The sequence below is a fragment of the Seriola lalandi genome, unplaced genomic scaffold (assembly GCF_002814215.2).
Source record: "Seriola lalandi dorsalis isolate HSWRI2012SDOR001 ecotype SW California unplaced genomic scaffold, Sedor1 jcf7180002054299, whole genome shotgun sequence".
Classification (NCBI taxonomy): Eukaryota; Metazoa; Chordata; class Actinopteri; order Carangiformes; family Carangidae; genus Seriola; species Seriola lalandi.
Genome location: NW_019524852.1, coordinates 21,505 through 48,808, shown reverse-complemented (window position 1 = coordinate 48,808; position 27,304 = coordinate 21,505). Strand labels below are relative to the sequence as shown.

General features: G+C 39.9%; 3 protein-coding genes across 3 annotated transcripts; 1 reads left to right on the top strand and 2 right to left on the bottom strand.

Annotated features, from left to right (window-relative positions):
- Positions 1-6,139: 6,139 nt before the first annotated feature.
- slc67a1 (solute carrier family 67 member 1) lies at positions 6,140-15,005 on the bottom strand. Its single transcript, XM_023406294.2, has 10 exons — positions 13,979-15,005; positions 13,035-13,132; positions 12,732-12,877; positions 12,272-12,404; positions 11,476-11,588; positions 8,485-8,595; positions 8,009-8,109; positions 7,791-7,892; positions 7,004-7,124; positions 6,140-6,748 (listed from the first exon to the last, which is right to left on the bottom strand). The coding sequence occupies exons 1-10, from the start codon at positions 14,120-14,122 to the stop codon at positions 6,561-6,563; spliced, it is 1,257 nt and encodes a 418-aa protein (XP_023262062.1). The 5' UTR covers positions 14,123-15,005; the 3' UTR covers positions 6,140-6,560.
- LOC147819126 (cilia- and flagella-associated protein 58-like) lies at positions 8,602-11,469 on the bottom strand. The gene has a single exon (XM_087174006.1). The coding sequence runs from the start codon at positions 10,316-10,318 to the stop codon at positions 9,020-9,022; it is 1,299 nt and encodes a 432-aa protein (XP_087030132.1). The 5' UTR covers positions 10,319-11,469; the 3' UTR covers positions 8,602-9,019.
- LOC111655050 (very-long-chain (3R)-3-hydroxyacyl-CoA dehydratase-like) lies at positions 13,934-26,351 on the top strand. Its single transcript, XM_023406293.2, has 12 exons — positions 13,934-14,032; positions 15,467-15,642; positions 16,764-16,809; positions 16,953-17,026; positions 18,321-18,485; positions 18,766-18,817; positions 18,963-19,073; positions 20,459-20,586; positions 22,089-22,201; positions 22,287-22,393; positions 22,506-22,637; positions 23,338-26,351. Exons 2-12 carry the CDS (start codon positions 15,562-15,564, stop codon positions 23,412-23,414), a joined length of 1,086 nt encoding a protein of 361 aa, XP_023262061.1. The 5' UTR covers positions 13,934-14,032; positions 15,467-15,561; the 3' UTR covers positions 23,415-26,351.
- The last annotated feature ends 953 nt before the right edge of the window (positions 26,352-27,304 follow it).

The window sequence follows — 27,304 nt, the reverse complement described above, 5'->3', positions numbered from 1 at the left end:
CGGGGGGTGGGGGGGGTCCCGTGTTGGTTTGGGAGGAGGTGGGTGGAGTGCAAAGGGTCAGGCCAATCGGCAGCTGGGATTACCACCGGCTCACCATCTGCCATCCAAATAATAATCAGTGTGAGGAAATCAATTGCCTGAGTAAATATCACAGGCACATCAGCTCATTTAACCCAGTGTATTAAAGTACAAGGCAACTCTGAGACTGTTTCACTGCCGACCAGACGAGGCACGATGTCTCCTGATAATGAGTCTTATCTTTGAGTTACTCTAAACCATTTAAATCCTTGTCCCAAATATGATCAGCACCCGAGAGCATATATCCCCGTAATACCTCATATGACGTGAAGAACTTAGAGCTGTAGCTGCTCCTGTCAGAACCACTTTGTTTCCTGTCAGAAGCACTCTGTATGTGCTTTCACATGCGAAGCTGGAGCGGTTAGCTTAGGTTAGCTTAGCACAAACACTGGAAACAGGTTTAGAGGTGTGATATTTTCTTTTACATTTGCCTCCCCCGCCATCTGATCCAATTTACCACCAGGTGGTAATCAGCTGACACCACACATACTTGTACAACAAACACTGCACTCAGTAGACCACACACACACACACACACACACACACACACACACACACACACACACACCAGAGAAAGACTATTACCATGTGCAAGAATTTTAATTCACCATCGGTGAAATATCAGTTATCAGCTGCTTTTTGTTTTTTTGTTTTTTGTTATATCTATGTATTTAAATTGTACATATTATATCATTATATTATTTATCTATTTAAGAATTGGGTACTGTCATCTTGCAGTTTTTCTTTCTTTGTACTGTCCACTTTGCTGCTGTAATACTGCAAATCTCCCCACTGTGGGACTAATAAAGGAATATCTTATCTTACACCCGGCATCATTGATTGTTATGACCAATCCATGACAAGCACACGAGTCCGATAACAAAGAACTGCTCAGGTTCAGATCACACAGGTGGTTCCTCACAATCACCCCACTCCAGATTTCTCCATCATCGCCCGAATGAGGAAAGTCAAACCCCTCTCCAGGAGTTTTCTTTAAATGACAGTGTAGAGAACATCGCCTGTTGTCGATACCAATCAACTTGTCAATCACTGTTTCAGGATATTGACTCATTTATATAGAATCTCTTCTGCAATGGGAACAACTGGAATTATTTTATGGCATAAAGAATAATATAAAAATAATATATAAAGGTTATACTGTACGTTTCTCAGGGACATTTTAAATTTAAATTGGCTTTGTGACAAATTCGTGCACGATTTCTTTCATTTTCATGCAGTTTTTTCTTCTAAAAAATATCATATTTGGGTCAAAATGTTCATAAATGTAACATTTATTAAATACATCAGAGTTTCGCCACATCAAAGCTTTGCTATTCAACTTCTGAGACTGAACTCTCCAGATGCAGATAGATAATCTACCTAAACCTGTATTTAATTGATTGTATTAACAACTCAGACCGGCTCCTTTGAAATCTTGGTTGCGTCATACGTGGTAAGATAAGCTCACCAATGTGACCAATAATGGTCAGATTTATTCCTGCAGAACGCAGATGCTGCCCCATATGACTCATGCAAACAACATGCAGAGCTTACTGTCACTAATTCAAACAGATGCCTCTGCTGGCACACTTTTTCCCGCCTTTTACTAATGCATCATATTGTTATCTAATCGGCTCAGCCATAATTAAAATGATATCCACATCCTCTCTTTTGAACCATATTAGCTCCAAACATTCAAATCTCCAACTGTCCTAAGCCTGAGGAAAACAATACATTTCCATGCAGCAGCATAAAAATCATAAAAGGACCTCCCCTGTGTTTCCTGGTATGCTATTAGACAATCTGCTAACATTCAGCAGCTCTCGCGTATTAACTGAAAGGCGTAGAAAACTAATAAGGCCTTCCACACAGAGAAAAGGGAAGATCCTGTCTGATGCAGCGAGACCCGGTTGCCCTCGGAGGTCAGCGCAGTGGTCATTCATTGTTCTGTTGTCGGGTGTGATGCTGCAGAGAGGCGTCAGTGGAGGATTAGCGAGCAGCGGCACATGTCAGGGAGTGAGAGTGTGGACCAGAGCGTGCTGGTCAGGACGGGCGTCACAGGGCTCAGAGCCGCTGACACACGACCGGGCACGCTTCACCGCAGCGTGGACACAGAGGAGGGGGCGGCTTGTCTCCTAAGAGGCCCGGTGATGCACCACACGTGACGCTCACCTGCAGCACAGTCATGTTTATACTGATAACACAGTAAATGATAATCTCAATATCAGGACACCTTTTTGTATCAACGCATGCTTGAAGATATTGGTATTTAGACTGTGAGGTGGGTTATTCAGCTATTCAGGGTGGAAACTAACAACTATTTAATTGATTTGATTTTGATTAATTAGCCGATATATATAAATATACTATTTTAGCCCAAGGTGACGTCTTTAAATAGCTTTTTGTATTTGATCAAAAGTATAAAACCTAAAAATATTTAGTTACTACAACAACAAGAGAGGCGTGACACATGATCAGAGACATGCTGCTTTCACTAAGTGTAGACTCGTCATTTTCTTTTCACCTTGCCACTGACTACTATCTCGCTTCCTTGACAAACACTTCAGACCATAACGAGGGGAACAAGGGAGATTTCCATAAAATTCAATGTGGATATTCATGGTTTCCAGAGGATTGTTCCTAATGTATTTCCTTACCTCGTAGCTTTTGCTCTAGCGCCACCATCACACCAAGATTTCTACTTCAGGGACCATTACATTAGCTGAACACATTCATTCTCCCCAGAGGATTAACCCTTTTGATATTAACGACCTTCAACGCAAACTTAACATTTTTGGTCCCACTGCTCCAAGAACAGCTCACTGTCATGGTTTTCGTGCCATTTAACCTTCTGATTTTGCAGTAAAGCTTCCAGTTGTGTTTGAAGGTACAACTGCACCACTGCACTACAGACTTCAAAAAGAAAAAATGATCATGAACTACAGTAGAACCCATTTCACTTGCATGCAGTTCTTCGCTGCATTCAGTATGCTTCAGCCGTACGGAGACGTCTTTTCGTCGTCTTGGATTTGTGCAACCAGCTTCCTTAGCGCTTTTGCAGCCAGTCGGGCCTCTGCCATGTAATCAGGACGGGAACTCGAGCTGTCCCTCACCAGGTCGCTGTGGCCCCACTCATTATCTTATCTCCCATTGTGGCCCGCTGTAATTCCCCCTCTCATGATTGATGATGTCGCTGTCTGATTACACCAAGACAAAACCCCTCTAAGATCACCTTTCATTCCTGTGGCCAACTCCACGAGCTCCACGAGGTCCACTGGACAGGACGACGGGGGGGTCGGTGAGCTGTGCGGCTGTGTTGAGCTGCTGTCACATGCGCCTCAGGTTTGTATTAGTCCTGAGCAAGAATCAGCTCTGTGTTGCAGTCTGTGGTTTATAATTAAATAATGTTTCTTAATATTCATGCTCCATATAAGAATTTACCCTTTCTTAGGGAAGAGTAATTAAAACGGACTCATGTGTGATTCATTTTGATCGCAGTTATCTAGATACAGCCAACAAGACACTGAGCAAAGTGTTAGTGATAAGGAGCTTTGTGTTGCGACACAAGAAGAAGTAAGAAAGCCGTGGCATAAAACATTTAGAGAGAAGGTTCCTCTGCTTCAGATCATGTCTCTGTCCTGCTTTAGACAAATCAGATAGGTAACCTGTGTTCTTTTTAAGTGAGACAGTGAGCCTCATCTCTCCATGCGGCAGGTGGAGACAGATGCCTCATTATCCATGCCACAGGGGACAAAACAAGGCCAGGACCCGATGCCCCCGCCTCGCCGGCGTTTAGTTTCCAATGCGCCGACACAAGGCAACCTTGGACCATCGCCGGGCCGCGCTCATCTCTGACCTCAGCGAGCGCAGGTCGCTCGCAGAGTCACATTAAACTTTCAGAGGACCCAAAGGTCCCCGTCAGGAGTGTTAACAACAGCATTGTCCCGACTCCCCCTGACTCAAAGGGCCAAGTGTAACAAGGCACCCCCTCCAGTGGTCAGGGCCGCCCCCTGGGTTCACAGATACTGTGACACCCTTTGGATCCATCTGCAGTTCCTTTTGAGTCTGTGTGAGTCAGACAGCGAGACAGAGACAGATGATTCAAGAGCAAGTGTCTTATTTTTTTTTACAAGCTGAGTGTAAAACGTCAGTGAAGCTGCAGTGACGTGGATTACCGCGCACTAACTGTGTGTTATTTGAAGACAACATTTGTGAGACTACAGCGAGTAATGAGCGAGGTGTGCGGGATCAGGCTCAGATGATAGGATTGCCACTGAGACGGCTGATCACATTAAAGGTGCAGTCTGCCTAAACAGGCCGTCGCACCGTGCCAGCTCAGTGTAACTCAATATATTCTGCCAATACACTCGTTTTCACTTTTACTTTTACTTTTAGGATTTTGGAATGAAATCAATATTTAAAAGCTGCGTAGAAATGTTTTTGACTTTTTCCTGAACCACTGTCCTTAGACACGTTTTTTTACTCGTCACGTGTAAAATCAATCATCGCACTGATCTTTTTGTCTGTTTGACAGGATTTTGGAATCTGTCTGCTTACGGCCAGTGGTGTGCAATTTTAGCCAAGGCTGCTAATTTCTAATAGTTATATTAAAGGGAAATTATTTTTATTTTTGTTAGCAATACCTTTATTTTGACAACATCAATGAAAAAAATATTCTATGAGTTGTAGCCTGTGTGTGTGGCCACTTGCATCAGATATCTGGCCCAACGAAGTGCCAAAGAAACCGCACCAGTGACATCTGTTGAAGGTGTAGCCTGGGCAGTAATAGCAATTAAACACTGCTGACCCCCTGCTGCTAAAATAAGATCATATTTATCTGGGATTGCTGGATGTAATATTGCAAAAACATTATTAGTATTTTGTGGAAACAATAAAACACCTGCTCCAGATTTTGTGACATCACTTCGACATGCTGTGGTCTGGCAACCGAGGAAGCAGAAAACTGTAAATAAATATGAGGGAGAACGACTAAGACTGTGATTAACACTAAAGGATTTATTTATCTTCCTCACACAATGTCACTTGTTTTTCTGCACAATTTATTTATCATTTGCCCGTACATATTAGGGTTGTCGACTGTGAGCACTGACCAGTGGTTGAAGAAGTATTTAGATTCGTAAAGTAAAAATACCAATAAAACAATCTAAAAATACTCCATTACAAGTAAGAGTCGTTCATTTAAATTCCTATTTAAATACAAGTGTTATTCGCAAAATTTACTTCAAGATTCAAAAGTAAAAGTTCTCGTTCTGCAAAAAAATGGTTATTAGATCTATTACTAGATCGTATTTCATCAATGCATAATTTTACTGTTGTAGCTGGTCGAGGTGGAGCTTGTTTTAACTAGTTTATGAACATTACTGTAGGTGGTTAAGTAAGTAAGTTAGGTTCCCAACCTAATCCAAAGGTCAGAGGTTAAATCTTAGGGGTCATGAGATGATTAACGAGAGAGGACATAAGAAAATACAAAGTTCGGATACACAGATTTCTATTCAATTTTTGTGTTTTTCTCTTATCTTTGCTTTTTGTGACATAGTGAATAATTTTCCCTCTTTGTGCCTGGAACAATTATTTAAATCACCTGAGAAAGGTGTAATCTCTCTTTGACAACAAACAGGAGCCCAACTAGGCACTGATTTACTGTCAGTGCTCACAAGCCATAAATGTTGGAAACACTGGTTTAATCTTTAACAATTTGTTGTGTTTTATAAGCTCTTCACCCTGAATCTCATCTCATTTTGCTGAAAAGTAACTAGTATGTCAGATAAATGTAATGCAGTAAAAACATACTATTTCTCCCTGAAATATATAGAGCAGAAATACAGAGTAGCAACGTAAAGTGGAAGTACCTTTAAACTGCACTTAAGCACCAGTATTTGAGTAAGTTACTTTAAGTTACTTTCCACCAGTGGTGCTGGTCGTGTTGTCTCTACAGACTGGGACAGTGTATGAGACGAAGTGACTCTCTGCTCCTATTCAATGCAAAAGAAAGTCAGGAATACATTTCTGCCTTTAAATGAATTAATTTACAAAAATAAAATCATCTTTAAAGGTTTAATGAAAAACAATGACACATGAAAAAATAAACTTTCAATAAAAATTAAAAATTGTTCTGATATATAATTATATTCAATTAAACATGATTAATTGGTCCATTAATTGATATTTTTTATGATGTATAATAAAATCTCTGTATCAACAAAATGACTGGAATCTGTATCTGTGATGTCAGTGTGAATGATCAACCCTGGAAAATAAAACTCTGCTCAGGTGAAATGAGGGCTTTGCTGCCATCTAGTGGTTTTTTTCTGCCTGAGAAACACAGTGAAAATGCTGAAGTGTTGGCCTTATCGCGTCATGTAAACGACGAGTATGTGCAATTGTAGAAATAATAGTTTCTAAAATCAAATACTGATTTCCTCTGTAAGGCTTTTTGGAGATTTTCAAAAAACTAAGTGATTTCATTCCTTCTGCTCGGCCAACTTCTTTGGCCGACGCAGCAGCAGATAAACAAACACAGCAATATTCACAACAAACTGGATTAGGCCTAAAGAAGAAACGCCATAGTTCACATACAGGAAGCCGCCAGCAGTCGGGCCAACCGTGCGAAGCAGAGACTGAACGGATGAACACAGCCCCAGCATTGTGCCTGTGTATGAGAGCAGAGTGGGTTTGATAAATTACTGGATTAAAATAACGTAGTTATTGGCATTTTGAAATGTTATTTTAAAAAAATGTTGTTTTGGCCGTGTTTGTGTGATTTAAATTTTGTGTATTTTTCCCCTCCCATCAGATGCTGTCACACAATGAGTGACTAAAATGCTGCTCTGCAAAATTAAAGTTTTTGTTTTTGTTAATGTCACCATTAATATCGTCAGTTCTGTGCTGTGCCGGGTGACCTCACCTGTGTCCGAGGACGGTACGCTCTTGGTGAGCATGCTGTCTGTGATCACATTAAACACACTGAGAGAAAACATCATGGGGATGACGGTGAGGCAGAAGTGGAACACATTCTGCATGTAGGCCTGCAGGAAGAGAGACATTTCAAAATAAAAGTTTCTAAGATTATTTTCATTATTGGGTAATTGCAGTAATTCTAATTAAAATTCGTTTCCTAGAAATGACAAATGCTAATCACTTCAGCCTGGTGCTGCAGAGCATCACTGTAGTCCAGACTTAAATATCTCACAACCATTGGACTGATTATCATCAAGCCTGACACTGACTTTTCTTCTAGCGCCACCATCAGGTTGACATTTGTGGCTTCAGGTGAGATGTTTTGACAGCTGATTGATGGTTTGCCATGGAGTTTGGTTCAGGCATGCATGATCCCCAGAGGATGAACTTTGCAACACTTTCAAAACAAAATTTCAGTCCGTCTAAAACTTTGGTTTATGACCAAGTATTTTTAAAACTAATGCCTCAGCTGTAACTCATTTACTGCTAATTAGCGAATGTTAGCAACACACTTATCTAAGATGGTGAAGATGTTAAACGGAAAGAAATAAGAAAACACAATATGAAGGAAGAATGTAGGAATGAAATAAAAAGGTGGCTATGAGAAACAAGGAACGAGGTAAAATAAGAAACAAGGAAAAAAGAAAGTTGAGTACAGGTTGAGTAAATTTCTCTCATCACGCCGAAATAAAGGTGTTTTTAGATATCCTGGAAAATGTGTTTTTTGTGTTTACCTGAGCCAGTCCCACCAAAGAAGAAACTCCGATGGACAGAAGCAGCAGCGAGCTCTCGGAGTATCTCGCCGTAAGTCGACCGATCACTCCTCCCTGAACAACCTGAACAAACATCCAGAGTTTTACAGTCTGATATCATCCTGAGCTGCTGCAGGTAACAAATGAAGCACCGAAATCATAATCAACTTGTCTTGGATTTAATTTTGAGCAAAACGTACCATTTGGACGATGCCAAAGTAGGCCATCAGATAGCCATTCTGCTCAGGTTGCAGCTTGAAGATGTCCAGCGCGATGATGGAAAACATCACTTGAAAAATGCCTTTGGAAAGAGAAGAGCAATTCTTCTGTTTACTTTGCACATTTCCCCCCCCAACATTTCTGATTACTTGACACTTTTCAAGCCGACTTCGCGTATGTCATTTGTTTTGTAAATAAAAGATGGATGCATTTGAAAAAAGGATGTATGTTGAATCCAAATCAATTTGCTTTACCTCACCAGATCTCTGATACATCTCAAAGTTATTTCATGCATTTTTGGAGCTTGCATTACCTTTTTATTTAAGCTGCCTCCAAATAATTGCAGAAGAAAATTGAATGTATGTAATGAATTAAATAACATCCACTGAAAACTGTTACATTCACTTTAGTTAAACAGAAAAACTGAGGAGCTAATAATGAAAACAAGGACTCTCACCTGACGGCAAGCCTGCGACTATCTTCACAAGAAAAGTTGCAGTCACACCTGGAAACTTCGTCAGTCTTGTGATCTCGCCCACGTTGAATATTGACTTTCTTTTGTTCTCACCTGCAGCAGATTCAAAGAGAAAGACTGAAACCGATGTACAATTACACAAACAATACCTGTCAGATAACAGCAGGTCCAATCAAACAACCACAGCAAGATAAATCTGTTTGAGCAGCGCACAAGCAGAAGTGTACCTCATGCAAAATTATATCACGAGTTAAACCCATTTTCTCAAACCCTGGGAACAATAAACTGGTTTTAATAAACACACACAGGTGTACTGCTGTGTGTTCTTGGCATTTCAATTTAAAATCTAACAAATTATCTTACAAAAAGGTTCATAGTAAATGGTTTAATTCATACCATGCTTGTCATATTTACAATGTTACACTGACAGAAATCACAAAGAATCAGATCAGTATCAGGTCAAATGAATTTATTTTTATAACACTTTGTAAATATAGCAGGCTGGTAAGGTCCACAATTAAATTTTTGTTCCTACAATCCTTAAATCGGGCTTCAGTTGGACCTCACTTAATACTGTGGAGGGATGGGACTGTTTTATTTTGTCTCCGGCCTTCAGGTGGAGCTTTCGGAGGACGGGTGAGGGGCTGGACTGGCTTGATTTGTCTCCACAGGACAGGTTGACTGTTTTTGTCCTCTTGGCCCCTCTCTTCTGCAGTTTTTCAGCGCGGTGCACCTTCTTGATGTCTTTCAGTTCTTTGCTCAGTTTTTCAGTCTCACTTCTGTACATGTTCCTCTCTGCTGTCGCTGCCTTCAGCTTATCTTTCTGGCCTCTGACCGTCACCTGGCACTGATGAAGCTGCGCTGACACCTGTGTCAGGTTTTGCTTCAGCTCCTCACACTGCTTCAGTGTTTTCCTCAGGTCTTCGGTCTGGGTGAGCAGCTCTTTCTGTAAGGACTCGATCTTTCGGAGAGGCGCGTCTTGGGGAGGTTTTCTGAACATCTGAGGTCTTTGTTGGAGGATTACGATTTTTTTCCCCATCTGTTCCTCGACAATCTGACAAATTTTGTTTTCTTTGAGCTTCTCCTTCTGGTTGTGAAGCTTTTCCTCACACTTTCGGAGCTTCCGCTTCTGATCCTCTGAATCGCTTTCCATGAGGACCCTCTCCCTCTCCAGTTTCAGACTGTCCTGCTTGAGAAGATGGATTTGCTTCATATGCTCTTTGCACTGGCCATCCTTCAAGGTCAGGCTTGACTGCACGACGGTCACTTTGTCACGCAGCTCTGAGCATTCATTTTGGCATCGCAGCCACTTGTCGCTCAGGCCATCTCTCTCTTTGATGGCCTGGTCCAGTTGCTCCTTCAGGTTGTGCTGCTCTGCCCTCTGTTTGACAGCACCCTGCTTCAATGACTGCAGCTCATTCTTCATTGACTCAAGGTCCTCTTTGAGGTCCTCATTCTGCTTGCAGCCCCTTTTCAGGTCCGTTTTCTGAATCCTGATCTTCTTACCCAACACTGACAATTCATTCTTGTGGTGCATCAGCTGGTTCCTCAGGTGGTCTCTGTTTTTGATCACCTGGTGGATTCTTTGATGTTCTGCCTTGAACTGTTCAGCATCAGTCGTCAGAGCCTCAACTTTCTTCTTGAGGACCGTGTTTTCCCTCTCAAGGGTCTGATTCTTCTTCTGCATGTGGGCGTATTCCCGCTCAGCATCAGGAAGGATCGACGATAAGACGTAATGATGATAGGCTGACATGGGGCCAGTCTTTTGCGAATTCTTGTCGTCATCGTCAAATGTCACTTTTTTGAAGGACTCCATCTTTCCAGTTGATTTCTGCAGTCTGACACCGGCTCTGAATCAGACGCGAAGTGTGCAGTTTTCTATCTTCTGTCTGTGACTATGACGTCAGAGAATTCCAGTAGAATGTGAAGCAGCAAACACAACTGAATTCTAATCTACTATTCTAATCTAATCTAATCTACAAACTCTCCGTGATGAATCATCAACAAAAAATATTAGGGCAGCAAATAGCAATTATCGTCATTAACGATTAATCAGTTGATTACTTTTTCAATTACTCGATTAATTATTTAGCCTATGAAACGTCTTGAAATGTTGTTTTGTCCAGTCAAAAGTCCAAATACCCAATAACATTTAGTTTACAATGACAGGACAAAGAAAAGCAGCGAATCCTCTCATTTGAAATGAATCAGAGAATAATTTACATTGTTTCACTAATTTTGCTTGAAAATTAAATTAAATTCCTCTCCAGATCTGTTTTAAACGATATGAAAATACTCTGTTGTTTGTTTCTTTTGTTTCCTTTGTTGTTTTTTATGTTAATTTGTAACTGGCAGTGGCTGACACAGTGTTGGTGGTTGTACTATTGCAAACTCTCGCCCTCTGTACTGACAAGGTTTCAGGTTTATTCTGCCAGATATGTATGAGGGAAAGGTTAAGTACGGTTCCAATGGTACATTTCAGCAAGAAACATCCAATCACCGAGCTTAACACTGTGTTACGTGCGATTGGAGCTGAGGTAACACCTTTGTGAAACTGCAGGTACGAATTTTTGGATTCTGGGTCAGTTGTAGATGAATTCAGGAGCTACGTTGCTGAGTTTAGTTCACAAATTCAACAACAAAACATTCTGAATTTGCCACCACTCTGATTCACACCTCTAACTGGCTTGTTCTCCATGGCAACAGCAGCAAAGGCTCCTGGGTATTGCAGTATTTTTCAAAATGAGTTTTGAAAAATTCAATTAAAGGAGGACTGATTCATTCACAACAACATCTACATTTTCTCTTCAAGAAATGTAAATTTTGTGGTTTCAGTTGGAAACTCACTGATACAAAACACTGCCTCACCCCTGCCTCCTAATGCCGGTGTGCCATAAGCCTGAACATCAACATTTTATACAAATTCCCAAACAGCTGAGAACATTAGGCGAAGAGGACGGAAGTGTGTCTTACTTTCTGTGTTGGCTCTTGGAGTTTGAGCTTTAGTAGTTTTTGGGATAAACTTTAAAACCAACAGTAAACTGAAGGCACTCCCCACAGCACCAAAACATGCGGTAAATGCCTCCCTGGGAAATACAAAGTGAAAGCAGCGTTAGGTGGACAAATATTTTTGGACATTTTAGGTTTAAATGTTAAAATACTACAAAAACATACACATAAACATTTCAATATGTATCATTGTCGTTTCTATTGCATTTCCATGTTCAGTTAAAGCAATCACAACTTATTTTGGTCCCTTTGGAACAAGCCATAAACATAGAGTAGTAAAATCTGTTCATACTTTTGCTTTTCAAAAGAACATACTGTCATTTTCCACCTGTGAACGTTAGTAGTTGTCCTGGAAGCAGTTGCAGACATGACTCACCCCCGAGTGCATTCACATGCTCACTAATATCCTTGTTATGATTAGAGTTTTGGAGTATTTGCTGCATATGTACACGTCATGTCCTGGTTTCTGAACGTTCATGTGTACAAGGATATGATTAATCAGGTAAATGCTATATATCCCTATAAATCATCAACCGGGATACTTGTGCGTATGTGGATAAAAGAGCTGCCCAGTGTGTAATCAAAAGTAAAAGTAAAGCTCCTGTTAATTTGAATCACTGGCTTTTAGAAAGGCTTGGCGATTGGATGTTTCTTATCATAACGATCTGTGGAACACGAGCAGCCTGTCACTGCTTGTACCAGCGTGTTAACCTCTCCTCTCTACAGCACAAACACACAACACACATACAGTGACACTCACCCGTAGCGTGTGTTAAGATGTCCGCCCAACGTGGAGCCAGCGATCATACCGACACCAAAACACAGACCTAGTTTTGATAAAGCATCTGCACGTTTCTCAGGTTCTGAAAGGTCTGTAACAACCATCTGAGACGCTGCAGACAGGAGAGGGGTAAAGAAAAAAAATAGAAGCAAATGAAAGCCGTTGTATTTTCATGGTAATAAATGGTATTTGATCAGAGAGTTTAGGTCACAGCGCACGTGGGGGGAAACCTTTAACTATTCCATACATTTCAAGGTTACTGCATGTTGGGTGTAATGTGCACTATTGTAGAAAGTTTAGCTACAAAGTTAGCAAAGAAAGAAAGTGGGGAGGGATTAATAAATATCAAAGATTGCTTGATCTACAGCAAATAATAATCTAGGTTTGATGAGTAAAATGTTAAGATGAGTGAGGAAGATTGTAGATGAGTGGTGCTCACCAGGTAGGACATGCATGAAGACTGTGGGGATTTTGTGGATGAACAGCATGGCAGGATGGTCTGCTATGGCCAACAGCAGAAAGAAAACAATACTTGAAGCACAGGCCAGAGACAAAGCCACTCGTGCCCCGAAGAGATCTGCAAACCTGTCAACAAAACAAAACCCAGAGAACACACGCTGCTACTGCTGGACAGAAACAGTGTCGGTCGCTAATGTCGCTCTGTGAAACACATAGGGAACAATCTCCATGCAGGTCTGTGACTGTGCATATAACAACAATGTCTACATTGAATTGAACTTACCTTCCAAACATAGGACCCCCGAGCAGCTGAATGATGCCCACCATGGTTTGCAAATAACCAAACCACAAAGTGTCGAAGCCGAGTTTCTTTGCCAAATACTACACACAGAGACATAATGAAAATACTGACATTAAAATACACACTATCATACGTAGCATGTTGATATACGTATAACAGTGGGTATGCTGTAGGAATCAGCTGATTTTTATGGTGGTGTAGCACAACAGTACATCCACTGTTATCCCCATACGGATAACTGAATCAGCAAGTAAACACATGCATCTGGAGTGAAGCTCGTCAGTAAAGTCTTTATAACACATTTAAAAAACTGAAATCTGAGCAATATTTTTATATTCAAATTATTATTTCATTCCATCCTTTTCCTTTTCTTTGAGTAAATGAATGATCACTGTGGCTGCTACATGATATGAATGTGGTACAGGTGTTGCCAGCTCACCTTTAATGACAGTGAGTTTCATATTTGAGGAAGGCGGTCACAGGAATTAATCTCCCTTTGTACTTTTTGTATGACTCCAGAGTTTAATGTGAAGTTTAAGGACACAGTTTTAAGGAGCTGTTTTTTTTGTTTTTTTGTATTCTATTTTAAATAACATACACAATAGCCATATATGCTCTATGTAGTGCAATATTGTGATATATTGCGTCTTGTAATTTCCATTTCTGCCACATGAAATCCCAGCCACCGGCCAGGCTCTAGTCCCATGGTAATAACGCACAATGGGAAAATGTTGTTGTTATCAGGGATGACAGATGGTCTCTGCAGCATTTATTAGATGTAAGGGTGTATTCAATACCACAGTGCAACTAAAAATACGTCATTACAAGGAAGAAGTACAGTGCAACTGATATTTAGGTGCAACTTTCACATTCACGGGAGGCACGGAAATGTCGGCTTCCTGTTCTGACATAACAGATATACTTACAGGGGTAACAGAAAACTGCAAAAACATCCATGTTATATCCAGAGCAGCGATGAGGTAAACGATGTAAATGGTTTTCATCTTCTTCTTCTGTTGGTCTGCTGCTGCTCCGGGGGCTCCTTCGCTCGTTTCACCTCTTTGACTCATGTCGACGCTCGTAGAAATCACACGTAAAGCCTTCGGCAACGTTAATGTAGCCGCACTGTGTGACAGAAAGTAACAGTCTGTGGAAGTCGTGACTAAACCCGAAGTCCGGTAAAATACCCTTTAACCTGGTGAACTTTTACATAAACAAGAAAACCTAACGCCGGTTGCACTTTGGAGCAGACAAGCGACGAGGAGGGGTTACCGAGGTAGATGTTAACGTTAGCTAGTTACGACAAAATATAATCCATAATGGGAAAACTGAAGTGTTTGGCTTAAGCATTGTTCACCGGGACATTTAGACCTAACCGTGAGACCAACGCCTGTCCAAAACACCGGAAAAACGAGCGAACATGAACGTTCCTCAGAGAAAATCCCACTGAGAATGTTGAAGTTTTCCGCACCGATGCGTTCAAGTCTCCTGCTGAGGTCGTACCTTAAAACCTGTCATGAGATACTCGCTCATTTTTGGTTTTGGTTTGGGGTGAAACTTGGGGCTGCAACGAACAAATATTTTCAATCTCGATTAATCTGCAGAGTATTTTGTCCATTAAGGACCAAAGACATTATGGATTAATCGAAAATATAGAGGTTTTGAACATAATGGCAGAAAACAAAAAATACACAAAACGTGAAGGAAGTAGAGGTAGTTCTAATTTGTCGGGGTTAATTACGCCGTCATTCGTGTTTCCGTGGTCAGTGACTGATCAAATGTTTACGGTAGTCGCAGTGACACAGCTCTGGGGAGCTGCTGGAAATGACTTTTAAATACGATCTCACGTGTGTTGGACAGATGTTACTGGAATACTTTCACATTAATTATTTCCGGAATCGAATCAAAATGAAATTTCGTTTCGTATAGTATAATATACTCGACCAGAGCTAGCTACTACAGGTCCCACCATGAAGTACTTCCGGATTTCAAAGTAAAAGATGACGTGGGGTTTCGTTTCCAATATTTAATTTTAATGAAGTACTTTTACTGTGTAGGTTTTTTTAAGCAATCCGAAATCAAAGTCTCTTCCAGATAACAAAAACAATAATTTTTGCCTAAATCTGATTCGGGATAAAAAAAAATAAAAATAAAGAAACATTTCTTCCAGTCATGAGCATGAGATTTTTGGACTTTAAACTTCTTATATGACATGCAAAAATACTTTGAAGTAGTTTTACTGTGTAGTCTTTCAAGCTGGCTTGAGCACAGTTATCATAACTTAAAATTTGAAAAAACTTTAATTTTAGGGTTCTTATTTTGAAGTCTGTGAGCGACCTCCTCCCGGAAGTATGTTCCATCATCTAGTCCGATATCCACTCTGTTGTGTGTGTGTGTGTGTGTGTGTGTGTAAGGGTTGGCAGAGCGTCAAATGAGGACCTCATTACACCAGTTTGAGTAAACTTTCCCAGTATTTTGGTATGTTGATATCAGAAAACACGGAGTGACAATGCAGATCCTGACTCCTCATGTTTACTGGGCTCAGCGTCACGGAGAGATTTATCTCCGGGTGGAACTGAGCGATGCCAAGGTAGGACAGTCCACAACATCCAGCCGGCTGTTTTCAGCCCTAACTTACACCGACCTGTCTATTTACGGCTCAGATAATGTTTTTAAATTACTCTTATTTTCATTTTCTAAATGTTGTGGACGCAACGTTTGGTAATGTGTTCTCCGCTGTGATGTACAGCAGATAACGTTAGCCTAACTGTTAGCTAAGTGATAATGTAGCTACAGCTTAAGGTGGCTAAACTAACCCCAAATGTTGCTTTGTGAAGGCCAAAAGAAAATAAATTAATGTGCATTTGGTCCTTGTTCAGAAACGTATATATTTGTGTTGGCGACATAAATACCACAATTTAAGGTGGTACTGTTAACCGTTTATTGGGGCTCGGGCTCATATAACTATCGGCAACGTTTTTTAAATATCTTAAAGAAGTTTGTTGTTGAAATGAACAATTATAAACAACACTACCTCCCTTATTGATTTCTCAATTACTTGAAAATAACAGCTGTGAGTGACCACTTTAATTTGACTGCCTTGTTTTGTTGCTGCACTCTCATTAAAGTTACCAAGCCCAGCTCTGTACAGGATGCATTTAGGTGTTAATTATTTATGTCGTCCAATAAAAATACTTATTAAGAATGATTTGTCTTTTGGGTGGGGTTTTGTCTTTGCCTCAGCCCCTGAGTCTGTCACTTACTTCTTTATTATTGTGCTAGTGTTTGATCAGTAACATGAAACACAGGTTCTTCTCCTCCTCTACATTTGCAGGTTCAGACTTCTCCATCCTCATCCTGCATCTGTTAGATGGATGTCTTATAAAAGATGCATGAGTTTTACAGGAGTTGTGGATCTTATTTAGTCCCTTAGGAGCCAGATAACTGAAACAGGCTGACAGAAGAACACTTGTCATGTTACACATATTGGGCCCATTTATATCAGTGAGGATAGACTACATATAAGAATGTTCTCTCAGTATAATGCAGCACAAACTAACACGTTGGTGTTTTTAATCTTTTTTTGGAATTTGTCGACAATAAGAAAAATATAGAATATCACCTGACTTACCCTTTAATTTCCACCTCATCGTATGTGCATTGTGCGCGCCAGTGTCGGGTGGGTTGTGACGATATCTTTGTGTTTTTCAGAACCTTGACATCAGCCTGCTAGAAAACAACACACTTCAGTTCAGAGGTTCGTATTTAAGTAGTAGTTCGTACTTAAGTTTCAGAGATATTCTTTCACATTGTTTTTGGGATCTGTTATGACAGCACAACATACATGTAAAGTGTAATATTATTACAATATAAAACTGTAATCTTAATATTGTTCCACAGCACAGGGCCATGGAGCTAAAGGAGATAATGAATATGAGTTCAGTTTGGAGTTCCTGCGACCTGTCAGATCTGAGGTATTGATCTTTTATTCATCTATTGATTGTTATATTGAAATGCACTCTTTTTTCCCAATTGTAATATGATTTACATTTTTGGAACAAAATCCGAACTATAATGGCACTCAGTAGAGCCCAGACCTCCTCCAAAGCCAAACAATCCTACACAGGCCTGTCGGGTCTGTCAGAATGTTAAGGAAAAATTAAAAGAAATTCCTGGATCTGCCCCTGTAACTGGATCAGCACCAAAACTGAATGGGTTATTCCCTGGCCCATTCCCCATCCCTTCACCCAGTTTGGTGCAAATTGGTTTGGCACTTTTTTTGTGTAATCCTGCTGACAAACAAGCCAAAAAACAGACACAGGTGAAAACATAGCCTGTACAGAAAGCCAATTATTGATTGAGTTGATTTTCCTAGAGTGTCTGATATTGAGTATTTGGCGGACTTGTAGTTGTACACCATTATCTCTTACTGTGTTATGTTTCAAAGGCAAATTGCAGCGGTGTTATTTGTATGTTCGGTGTAAATTTCAGTGTGGTCAGCCACCAACCTCAAACTCTTACTTTAGGATAACTTGAAAAATAAAATTTATTTAAAACAAAAATAATGGCATTTAACCAAAAATAAAAACCTATCTGGTAGGTTTACTCCTGTCTTGCTTTTATCATAATCTACCAATACGTTTTTTGTAAAGTAGCACACTTCATGTTTTTATCTTGCTGCTCAGATGAAAAGCCAGAGTTTTATTATAAGTGGAGTGACTGCATGATAATGCGTCGTGGCGCTGATTTAGTGGGAGTACCAGCTAGAAGTGGCTGCAGTCAAGTCAAGGCGAACGCTGATTGAAAAAACGCCTCCCAGGTGAAGTGCGGCTTGATTAGCTGGTACACTACGGCCTGGGATTTTCAGCCACTTTACTATCAGGGAATTTGTTTGGGAGACAGTGCAGCAGGTTTTTATTGCAGCCCTCAACTAAAAGGGACGTAGCTGAAATTTGCCAAATTTAGGGCTTGGCAGAATGAGTTAAGATAAGACCTGTGATGTCTGATGATGGTCGTTTGATATACATGTCACAAAGTTGTGTGTCTTTTCACCATCTGAGGTTACTGTCCGATATAATGTACTTACAGCATGAGTCACAGTCTCCTACTATGAGGGATACACAACAACAAACTGTTTTCACACCACACCTTGTCACATTATTTCTCTGCCTCATGTGTGTTTCCGTAAAGAAACCATATACGATTTCCTAACACTGTGTGTATATGTGTGTGTGTGTGTGTGTGTGTGTCCATCATGGCGGACTCCAGATCAACCACAGGTCCACCCAGCGTCAAGTTGACATCAAGATCAAGAAGCAGGAGGAGCACTGGTGGGACCGGCTGACGCTGCAGGAGAAGAAGCCTCTGTTCCTGGCTCCTGACTTCGACCGCTGGCTGGACGAGTCCGATGCCGAGATGGAGCTTCAGGCTAAAGTAGGAACTTGAAAATCACATTTATGAATTTAGAATCTTGTTTTTGTTTTTTAAATGTTTCCCCTATAAAAGAGTAAAGTCTTCTTCCAAATCATTATGTTTAATTTGAAGCACCATACAAAATTAATTCAGTGCCTTAGAACAAATGAGGGATATGACAGATCAAAATTCATTCAGTCACTCATCAGTTCAGAGTAATTAAAGCAATTGAAGACGTCTGTACTTTATGTAGAGTGTTTGGTCATTGCAAAGTGAGATTTGATAGTGTGATTTCTTTCAGGAGGAGGAGAAGATAAACAGGATCAGTGTGGAGTCGAGAGTTCGTAAAGACCGTGAGTCACACTGAGCTATTCATCATACAGTAGATGTTTCTAGTTTTCTAATTAGATGAATTCACACCATCTATCCTCCAGGAGGAATTTAGCAGTTGTGTTATTAGCGTTAGTTTATTGTGGTTATTTTCTTCTGTTTCCTCAGCCTACCTCGGTTTGAAGAAAGGCTACTTGTTTATGTACAACCTTGTGCAGTTCCTGGGATTCTCCTGGGTCTTTGTCAACATGACTGTTCGACTCTTCATTCTTGGTCAAGGTTTGTTTAAAAAAAAAAAAAAGAAAGAAAATACAGTCAGTTTATGAAGTGAAGCAAAGTTTGAAAAGTAAAAAAGTTTGTGCGATCTCTGATTCCACAAGCTCGCCCCCTGCTTGTCGACTTTGCAGTCATTTGGTTACATGCAGATTTTTAGATTCTGTTGCACAAACTGGAGACATTTGATGAAGATTTTTGTATGTGCTCGAGCTGTAAAAGTAAGACTGCATAAAATTCTGTGGATTTGAAAGGATAGTTTCTTTCAGCTATGATAGCATCATACTCAACAAGTTTGTTGCTGAGATCTTTGAGCACATCAAACTCGAAGGGTCAAGAAACGCACCAGTCTGTGTGGATTGTAAACAAACCAACAGAATAGCCAGATTATCTAAACCACTTTTTATTAAGACGTAAAATGTAAAGTGAGTCCATCTCAAATGTCAGTAGTAAACCCTCATTGCACAAGAAAACTGTGTGCACAACTATGGTGAAGTTTTTACAAGGCGTTTACAGTAAAGTTACACTTTACTGTTCACATTCATTTGGCCAACCTGCGGGATTGTGACCGCCGGCGTTTCTTGCCCTATCTGACGTTTTGATGATGTCTCCATGTTTCCCGATCTCAACGATTAACATGACTACAGTGTAATAACCGAGAGAATAGATGCCCAAAACTGTGCAGATGAGATCCCTAATAAACTCCCCGTTTTGAATCTCATTTAGACATATTTTTTTTAAAGGATCATAAGTGTGGTTTTGTGTGTTTTAGCCTTTCCTACAAAAACATAATGTGCATTTTAGGATTGACTTCCTACCTTCCAGTCAGTTAATTTCAGTGCGCCATTAAAATCAGCTTGCAGAGACATGAAACAGGTAATCCATCACAGTTTATATTTAGTCACCCTGTTGTCGGTTACATTGTTCTTGTGCTTTATTCAATACATCACATAGATCTAGGTAAAAGAGAAAACGAGAACGCTCAATGTGAAACAGTTGAGTAGAAGCAGAATTGGCAGACTGTAAAGGGATGGACTAAATAAAGATAAAAACAGGGATTAAAATAAAAGCAATTGTACTTTTAAATAGCGTTTGAATTTTATGGACAGAAAAAAATTAATTACTGGATGACAGTTTTTGGGTGAGTGTTAATGGAACACAAAAACAGAAAAGATGCAAACACAATTAGCATCACTGTGCAATAACATAAAACAAACAGGAGAGACAGGGGTCTGTGTTTTTTGTTTGTGAGGAGCTATTCACAGATCAGCTCATTTGAATAGAAACAGGAACGCGACTGTACAGAGCCGAGATTTGTTTTGCAAATGATGAGGATTATGGATAGTGGCTCATGCAATGTGCTGTTTGTTTCTCTCTCTTGCCCTCATTAGACTCATTCTACGATACCTTCCACACCACAGCTGATATGATGTACTTCTGTCAGATGATGGCCGTGCTCGAGGTCATTAATCCCTTGTTGGGTCTGGTGAAGACTGGATTTTTTCCTGCTATGATACAGGTAAGACAGGGGAGACGGTCACTTCTCATTTTTATTACAACCTTTTTCATCTTCAACCATGAAGGTGAAAACTGAAGCAACAGCATAACACAGAGGTCATCAAAAAATACAGAGTATGTTTATTGTAAGGGGTGTAAAAATATGAAAAAAAAAAATATATACACTATAATTAACACAGCATCCAGTTGCTGCTGCTCCACTCTTCAAGTTTCGGGGGTTTCCACCAGATTTTGTAGCCTGGCTGCAGGGGTTTGCTGTCATTATGCGATAAGGCCTGGTTAGTGTCTCAGTTCATCCAGAGGGTGATGGATGGGGCTGAGGTCAGGACTCAGGTACATCCACACTAAACTGAGGGAACTATTTCTTTACAGAGCTGGTTATGCTCATGTATTTGAAACAGGAAAGGACCTTCATCAAAATGTTGCCACAAAGTTGGAACAACACTGTCGTCTGTTGTCTAGTCAATTTTTATTTGTATAGCGCCAATTCACAACATAAGTTATCTCAAGGCACTTTCCAAATAGAGCAGGTCTAGACCTTCTCTTTACAATATTATTTACGGAGACCCAATAATTCCCACCAAGAGCAAGCGCTAGGCAACAGTGGCAAGGAAAAACTTCCTTTTAAGAGGCAGAAACCTCGAGCAGGACTGGACTCAGGGTGGGCGGCCACCTGCCTCGGCTGTCGTCTAAAACGCTACTGTGGTGTAGTATTAAGATTTGGCTTAATTGGGACCTACAGTAGTATATAGTCTAAATGATATGTGGACATGGAGAAATGTAGTATTTATAATCCAGCGTCAGAGTTTCATAGCAGGTCATGTGCATTTATAATATGCCCAAACTGATAGTGTTCAGTCTTTCAGTCACTGTGTGACAGAGAGAGATGGTGGTGGTGAGCAGCAGCTTTGCTAGATCTGAAAATAGGGACTTTAAGCAGCGGCGTTTGAAGTGGCGGCTACGGCGCCTATATACATTCCAACACGTTGCTGTATTAGTGGAAATCAAAGATCACTAAGCAACATTTAACTCTGACAATGGCTACTTCACTACTTCAGGAAACCGAGGCCGTTCTGCACATTGTTACAATATGTCTCTTAAAATGGCCCAAGAGCAATTGATATTTGCTTTAGAGACAATTCAATATCAAATGAAGACTTTGTATAAATCCGTCTGTTGCTTCAGCACCACGGACAGCGTCATAGTTTTATCAATGGACAGAGGATGGCAGGTTAACAACAGTTTGTGCTGACAGTCAAATTATCATGTAACTTTTAACAGATATACTCATAATCCACAAAACTACTAATTGTATAATTGATTATAAACGAAATGACAGTATCAAATATGACAAAAACATATAATTACGTGCTAACTCTTTAACATATCACAGGGTACAGCAAACTATTCTTTTTCCCACAGTAGAGTAGGAAGCTTCGACAGTTTTTTCACAGAGAGGTTCATCTAAGAAAAATCCCTTTCTTCTTCCCTGTGATGCCGCAGGTTACGGGGAGGAACGTCATTCTGTTCGTCATCTTCGGCAGCCTGGAGGAGATGCAGAACAAACCTGTCGTCTTTTTCGTCTTCTACCTCTGGAGCACCATTGAGATCTTCAGGTCAGCTCAGATCACCTTCCTCTTCTCTCTGGTGAACGTATTTTGTTGCCTGCTGTGACATCAGACCTTCCATCTCGTACACCAGGTACCCTTTCTACATGCTGGCCTGCGTCGGCACAGACTGGAAGCTGTTAACGTGGCTCAGATACAGCCTGTGGATCCCTCTGTACCCGCTGGGGGTTATAGCTGAGGGTTAGTGACTAGGTTATGTCTACTGATGAAATGGAGGGGTAATTGAATGTTGGCGGCAGTCATTGTTAGTTGTTGCTGACAGTACAGTGTGTCGTTCTTTACATATTCACAGCGATGGCTGTGATCCAGTCCCTGCCCATCTTTGATGAGACCCGTCTGTTCAGCTTCCCCCTCCCTGCAGTGCTGGGTCAGTCTTTGAGCTTCTCCTACAGTCTGCAGCTCTACCTGGTCCTTATGTTTCTAGGTGAGACATCCACTGACATACCACCATCCAATCTGATTCACTGTTCATGTCCCATTAAAGATATCCAACTAAAACTAACTGAAATGCACAATGCTAATTGGTAGTGCAACAGGTCAAGTAGGAAAATGACTAGACACATTTTGTGCAGTGATGGATGATGTCCTTCCAGTCAGAGACTTTGCATTAAAACATGAATCAGTTTATTTGTCCATTCAACCGACTTTCACATGATCATTAATTTTCCATTCATTGAGAAAATATGTCATGGTTTTTCTTTTTCAGATGTTACATATTAATTCAGTTAGAAAAAGGCAGTGATTGAATATTCTGGGATATAGTTTTCATCGAAGAAACCATTTGTTTTTTCACTCTTTCTTCTTGAAAATTACAGAAATAATTAATTGATTATCAAAATAGCTGCTGATCATTTTTTGTGTTGATTAACTAATCAATTAATCAACTAATCATTTCAGCTATACTAATCGTTTTTATTTGGTCAAATCATATGTTTTGTGGTAACAGTGATATAATTGGATTTGAGTTGTCCTGGGTAAATATCTCTCTGGTGGAGAAATGTATGCAGCGCTGAAGAAACAGGACTTTTTGGTTTAGTCTGCAGAGACGAGAAACACATCCTGCAGCCACACATTACAACAAACCTATCAACTGAATGATAACAAAGGTTCCCTCTCCTCTCCAGGACTCTTCATCAATTTCCGACACCTGTACAAGCAGAGGAGGAGACGATACCGCTCAAGGAAAAGGAAAGTCCACTAACTGATCAGCACATTTAGTTTGCACACACTCTGAACTGCCGTCCACGTAAAGTTAAAGCAGCTGTTCTCTTCTTACTGCCTTTTCTCATCTTCCCTCACACACATAATCACAGTGACCTGATGGTGGGATACTAGTCACCTTTTCCCTCCACTGGGTGAATGGTTAACCTTGTCCAGACCAAATTCTGTAAATCATACTGTACCAGCTCTTTGCCTCCCTGTCGAATGGACAGTTAATCCAGTTTGTTTGAGTTGTTATCATATCATGTCATATGACATTATCATTATAAAATGTCCACATTCACAACGGTGAAAATGAATAATGAAACCAGTGGTGAACAGTGGCCAAATTGTATTATTTATTTATGCAAATGTAAGACCAGTTCATTATTGGATATTAAATATTAATATTAAAGTTACTGTTCACACCTGGGGTAGAAAAACCATTGAGGAGCTGTTCCTTGTACCAAATTGCTGCAACAGGTTTGTCGTATTTATCTTTCACAGTATTTAGAAAATCATGTCCTTCTTGGTTCAGAAATAATATTGTTAACAACAAAACAGCTATTTAAAAAACATGTTTTTTACCTGTTTACAAGTCACAAATCTGTTACTGTCAACATGTTATTGCATGTGAATACACTTGAAAGTCAACACAGTTTTAATTCTCTCTCTGTTGTGGTGTGTTCAAGGATGCTTCAGTATCTGAGGATTTACAATTTTCTGCAGCATTTTAATACAAGAGACAAGCAAATTCATACGAATGTCTCCCTGCTGTCCATGTTTGGTTGTTTTCCTCTGGGTATTAATGTCTGAAAACACAGCTTGTAGACAAAATCAGAAGACTGTGAATTCCCGAGCATTGGAACGTACTTCGACACACCATGAGCGTTTGAAAGTGTTCGTTGCTTTAGGTCTCTGCAAGTTGATTTTGAACTTGTAGGTTCTTGGAAAAGCAGACAGCTGTGATGTAAAGCTCATATCCTGAAACACTTTTTTTGTGGTTCTTGTATCAATAGGAAAATTATTTCATATTTTGAATGAAAACACAGTGAGATTTTTAAGTTTCAATGTTTGTTGTTTTCAGAAGTGCATTCCTAACACTGAGCCTTGGATGAAGGGATCAATCGTTTACTGCTTTGAATATTATAATGAAGCCATTCAAAGTAATGTAGAGTAAATATTTAACTTTTTGGACAGAATCACAATGTTTCATAAAGGCCAAGACATTAGTTTTATTGGTGATTTGCAACAGACTATGCTTCAACCTCATAACCTAAACATTTTTTTTTCCCCCCGCGGCTGCAAGAGCACGATGGCTGGAAATGATGTAAACTGTGAATGAAAACCCAATGAAGTACAAACCCTGAAATCCTGTGATGTGAAACCGGTCTGTGATGTTTCACAACAGAAAGCTAGGAGTACACCTGTATAATCACTGTAGCGAGCTGAGCCGATTAACTACTGGAAATCAACAAAAGCAAGATATTCAGCGGGTGTTCAGTCACTGTCTAACGTTGGTCGAGGTGTAGACGTATCACAATTTTCACACCTCTGTATTTGTTCACTTTGAGCTCTTAAAATAGTTTGACAATTTGAGAAGAGAGAAAGGACTGACCTCTAGTTCATTTTTAGTGAAATATTTATCGTAGCTTGTAGCTATTATTCCCAATCCGTTCTGCAAGATCGAGGCTGATTTCAGTTCCATGGTCCAGTTCTCTCTGGACAGAGGAGTGTCTCGCTGCTTCAACCTAATGTATTGAATTTTTAAATTTAGTTTGGTGCCACCTGGTGGTAGTATCACAAAAATACAGCAATGCATGCCACCATGGTTGTGACCCAGGAATAGAAAGCAACACTCAGATTCAATTTCCATAGAACTTGTTTGATTTTTACTACACACAATAACAATTTAAAATGCCATAATCACATTAAAATTGTGCACCAAGGGGTTTGAAAGAAGCAGTTTGTATTTCGCTTTTAAGATAGATGCCACTTTCTGATAAGGCACCATTTCTAAGTTTGTAATGGCTTTATTAATAGTCAGTAAAATCATTTACTAAGTCGTTATCGATCAGTTATAAGCCATTAATAACAACCTTTGGTCTGACAAGTTGTGGATAATCTTCTTCCAGCATGACACTAGCACTCAAAGACCGCTCCAAGCCACCAAGTCTGCAGTTCTGATGTTTGGAAGTCATTAATAAAGGAGAAGACATTTCTCAATTTGTAATAAGCCATGTGCAAAGATCAGTCAGTGACCGATAAATGTTATTGATTAATTAGAGGCTGTACAGTGCTCCAGTCTCCCTTGTGAATTAAGAGCTAAAAAGACAAATAGTGGAGGAGGATTTTCCACAACCTGTTAACCCAGATGTTTGTCTTATTAATTAATGGCTTATAACTGACCTGTAAAGCATAGGTAAATGATTTACTAACCACTTGTAAAGCCATTGATTAAATGAAATGAAGTCACCACTTTACACTTGCACTCATTGTCTGACAGATTGATGATCAGTGCTGTATTGATGGAAAGATGATCAGGATCGATAAATATCCTGATGAGCCGTCCACCCCATGTTCTCATTATTTTAACCACAGTCTGAGCATGAACTCAAAATCTGAGTGGCTTGATTTCTTTCTTCTTTTTTTCTTTCGTTGCTTCCAATGTGTTCACCATTGAGCCTTCACATTTATTTGTTTATATTTATTTGTGTGTACTGAAGTTGTTGCTTTTAATTTGTTTCCTGTTGATCTTTGTAAGGGTTGCCTCTTGGGGAGTGATGTGCAGCGGACACACAGGTTGATGCAGACACTCTTACATGGCCATTTATTGCATTTTCAAAAGTCTGTAGGCGAATTCAGACCAATGCTGTGTTTGATTATAACTCACTTATGGTTTCCTGACCAAAAAAAACATTAAATATTGGAATTCCTACGTTGGAGGTGTTTTTTTTGTTTGTTGTTGGATTCCTGTTCCCATTGTGACATCAAAAATGTTTATTTTTCCTGGTTTTGGCATTCATTGGTTCAGAGGAGGATTACTATATCTATGTATTTATTGGCTACCATTATTGCTATTCTTATTCATTTTTTTATATTATTACTAAGAGCTGTAGTATTTTAAGCAGAGATTCCTTATGTTTCATTTTCTAAACACTATATGGTTGTTTTTCTTTTACCCCAAGATGCAGAGTAGTTTATAAGAAAACAAAATCCTGCCCATATGAACAATCAAACTCTTCATTGAAAGATCCCTTCCTATAGTGTGTCTCTAGTGTAAGTGATGGGACACGAAATCCGGAGTCCTCATTCAGTGTGAAACTATTAGTACTAGAAGTTCAGTGTTTTGATTTGATGGAAACACAAGGAGTCAAAAATATGTTGGTTTTCAGAGTCTGATTGTTTCCTCATGTGCTTTCAACAGTTAAATTTATTAAAGGTTTTATTATTTTTATTTTTTTGTGTTTGATTATTTATTTATTGATTCAACTTAACTGGAGTTACAGTCCAAATGTTGTTCACCAACCCTGAGCAAAGTCACAAAACTGTCGCATTAAATTTCCAGATTGACATGAAAATTAGTTTTCACGCTGTATTTTAAAATAAAATCCTAAAATCAATTCTCCACGCTCCTACAAATGAGCTTTTCCCCTGACCACACCCAAAATAACGACCAAACTCCTCCTGTCAGCCCATGAACATGTGGTCATTATTCTGCATGCAACAGGCGCCACGCTCACAGGCGCCTCCGAGGTTTCACCTCAAACTGGCAGCTGCGACCAGCACAGCGCTTTGAATGTTGGTGTATTGATACAGAGTTATGTGTGAAAGGGAAGGTGAGAGGTGTTTGGCTCCTAATCCTCTTAGCAGCATTATGCTGAGCCTCGT

Coding starts and splice junctions, on each gene's coding strand:
- LOC147819126 (XM_087174006.1), bottom strand. CDS start 10,318: ATGGAGTCCTTCAAAAAAGTGACATTTGACGATGACGACAAGAATTCG.
- slc67a1 (XM_023406294.2), bottom strand. CDS start 14,122: ATGAGTCAAAGAGGTGAAACGAGCGAAGGAGCCCCCGGAGCAGCAGCA. Junction 7,893..8,008: donor ACTTTGGCATCGTCCAAATG/GTACGTTTTGCT, acceptor ATGTTTGTTCAG/GTTGTTCAGGGAGGAGTGAT. Junction 7,125..7,790: donor CTTTGGTGGGACTGGCTCAG/GTAAACACAAAA, acceptor CTCTTCCTGCAG/GCCTACATGCAGAATGTGTT.
- LOC111655050 (XM_023406293.2), top strand. CDS start 15,562: ATGCAGATCCTGACTCCTCATGTTTACTGGGCTCAGCGTCACGGAGAG. Junction 18,818..18,962: donor GTCGAGAGTTCGTAAAGACC/GTGAGTCACACT, acceptor CTGTTTCCTCAG/CCTACCTCGGTTTGAAGAAA. Junction 22,202..22,286: donor AGCACCATTGAGATCTTCAG/GTCAGCTCAGAT, acceptor CTCGTACACCAG/GTACCCTTTCTACATGCTGG.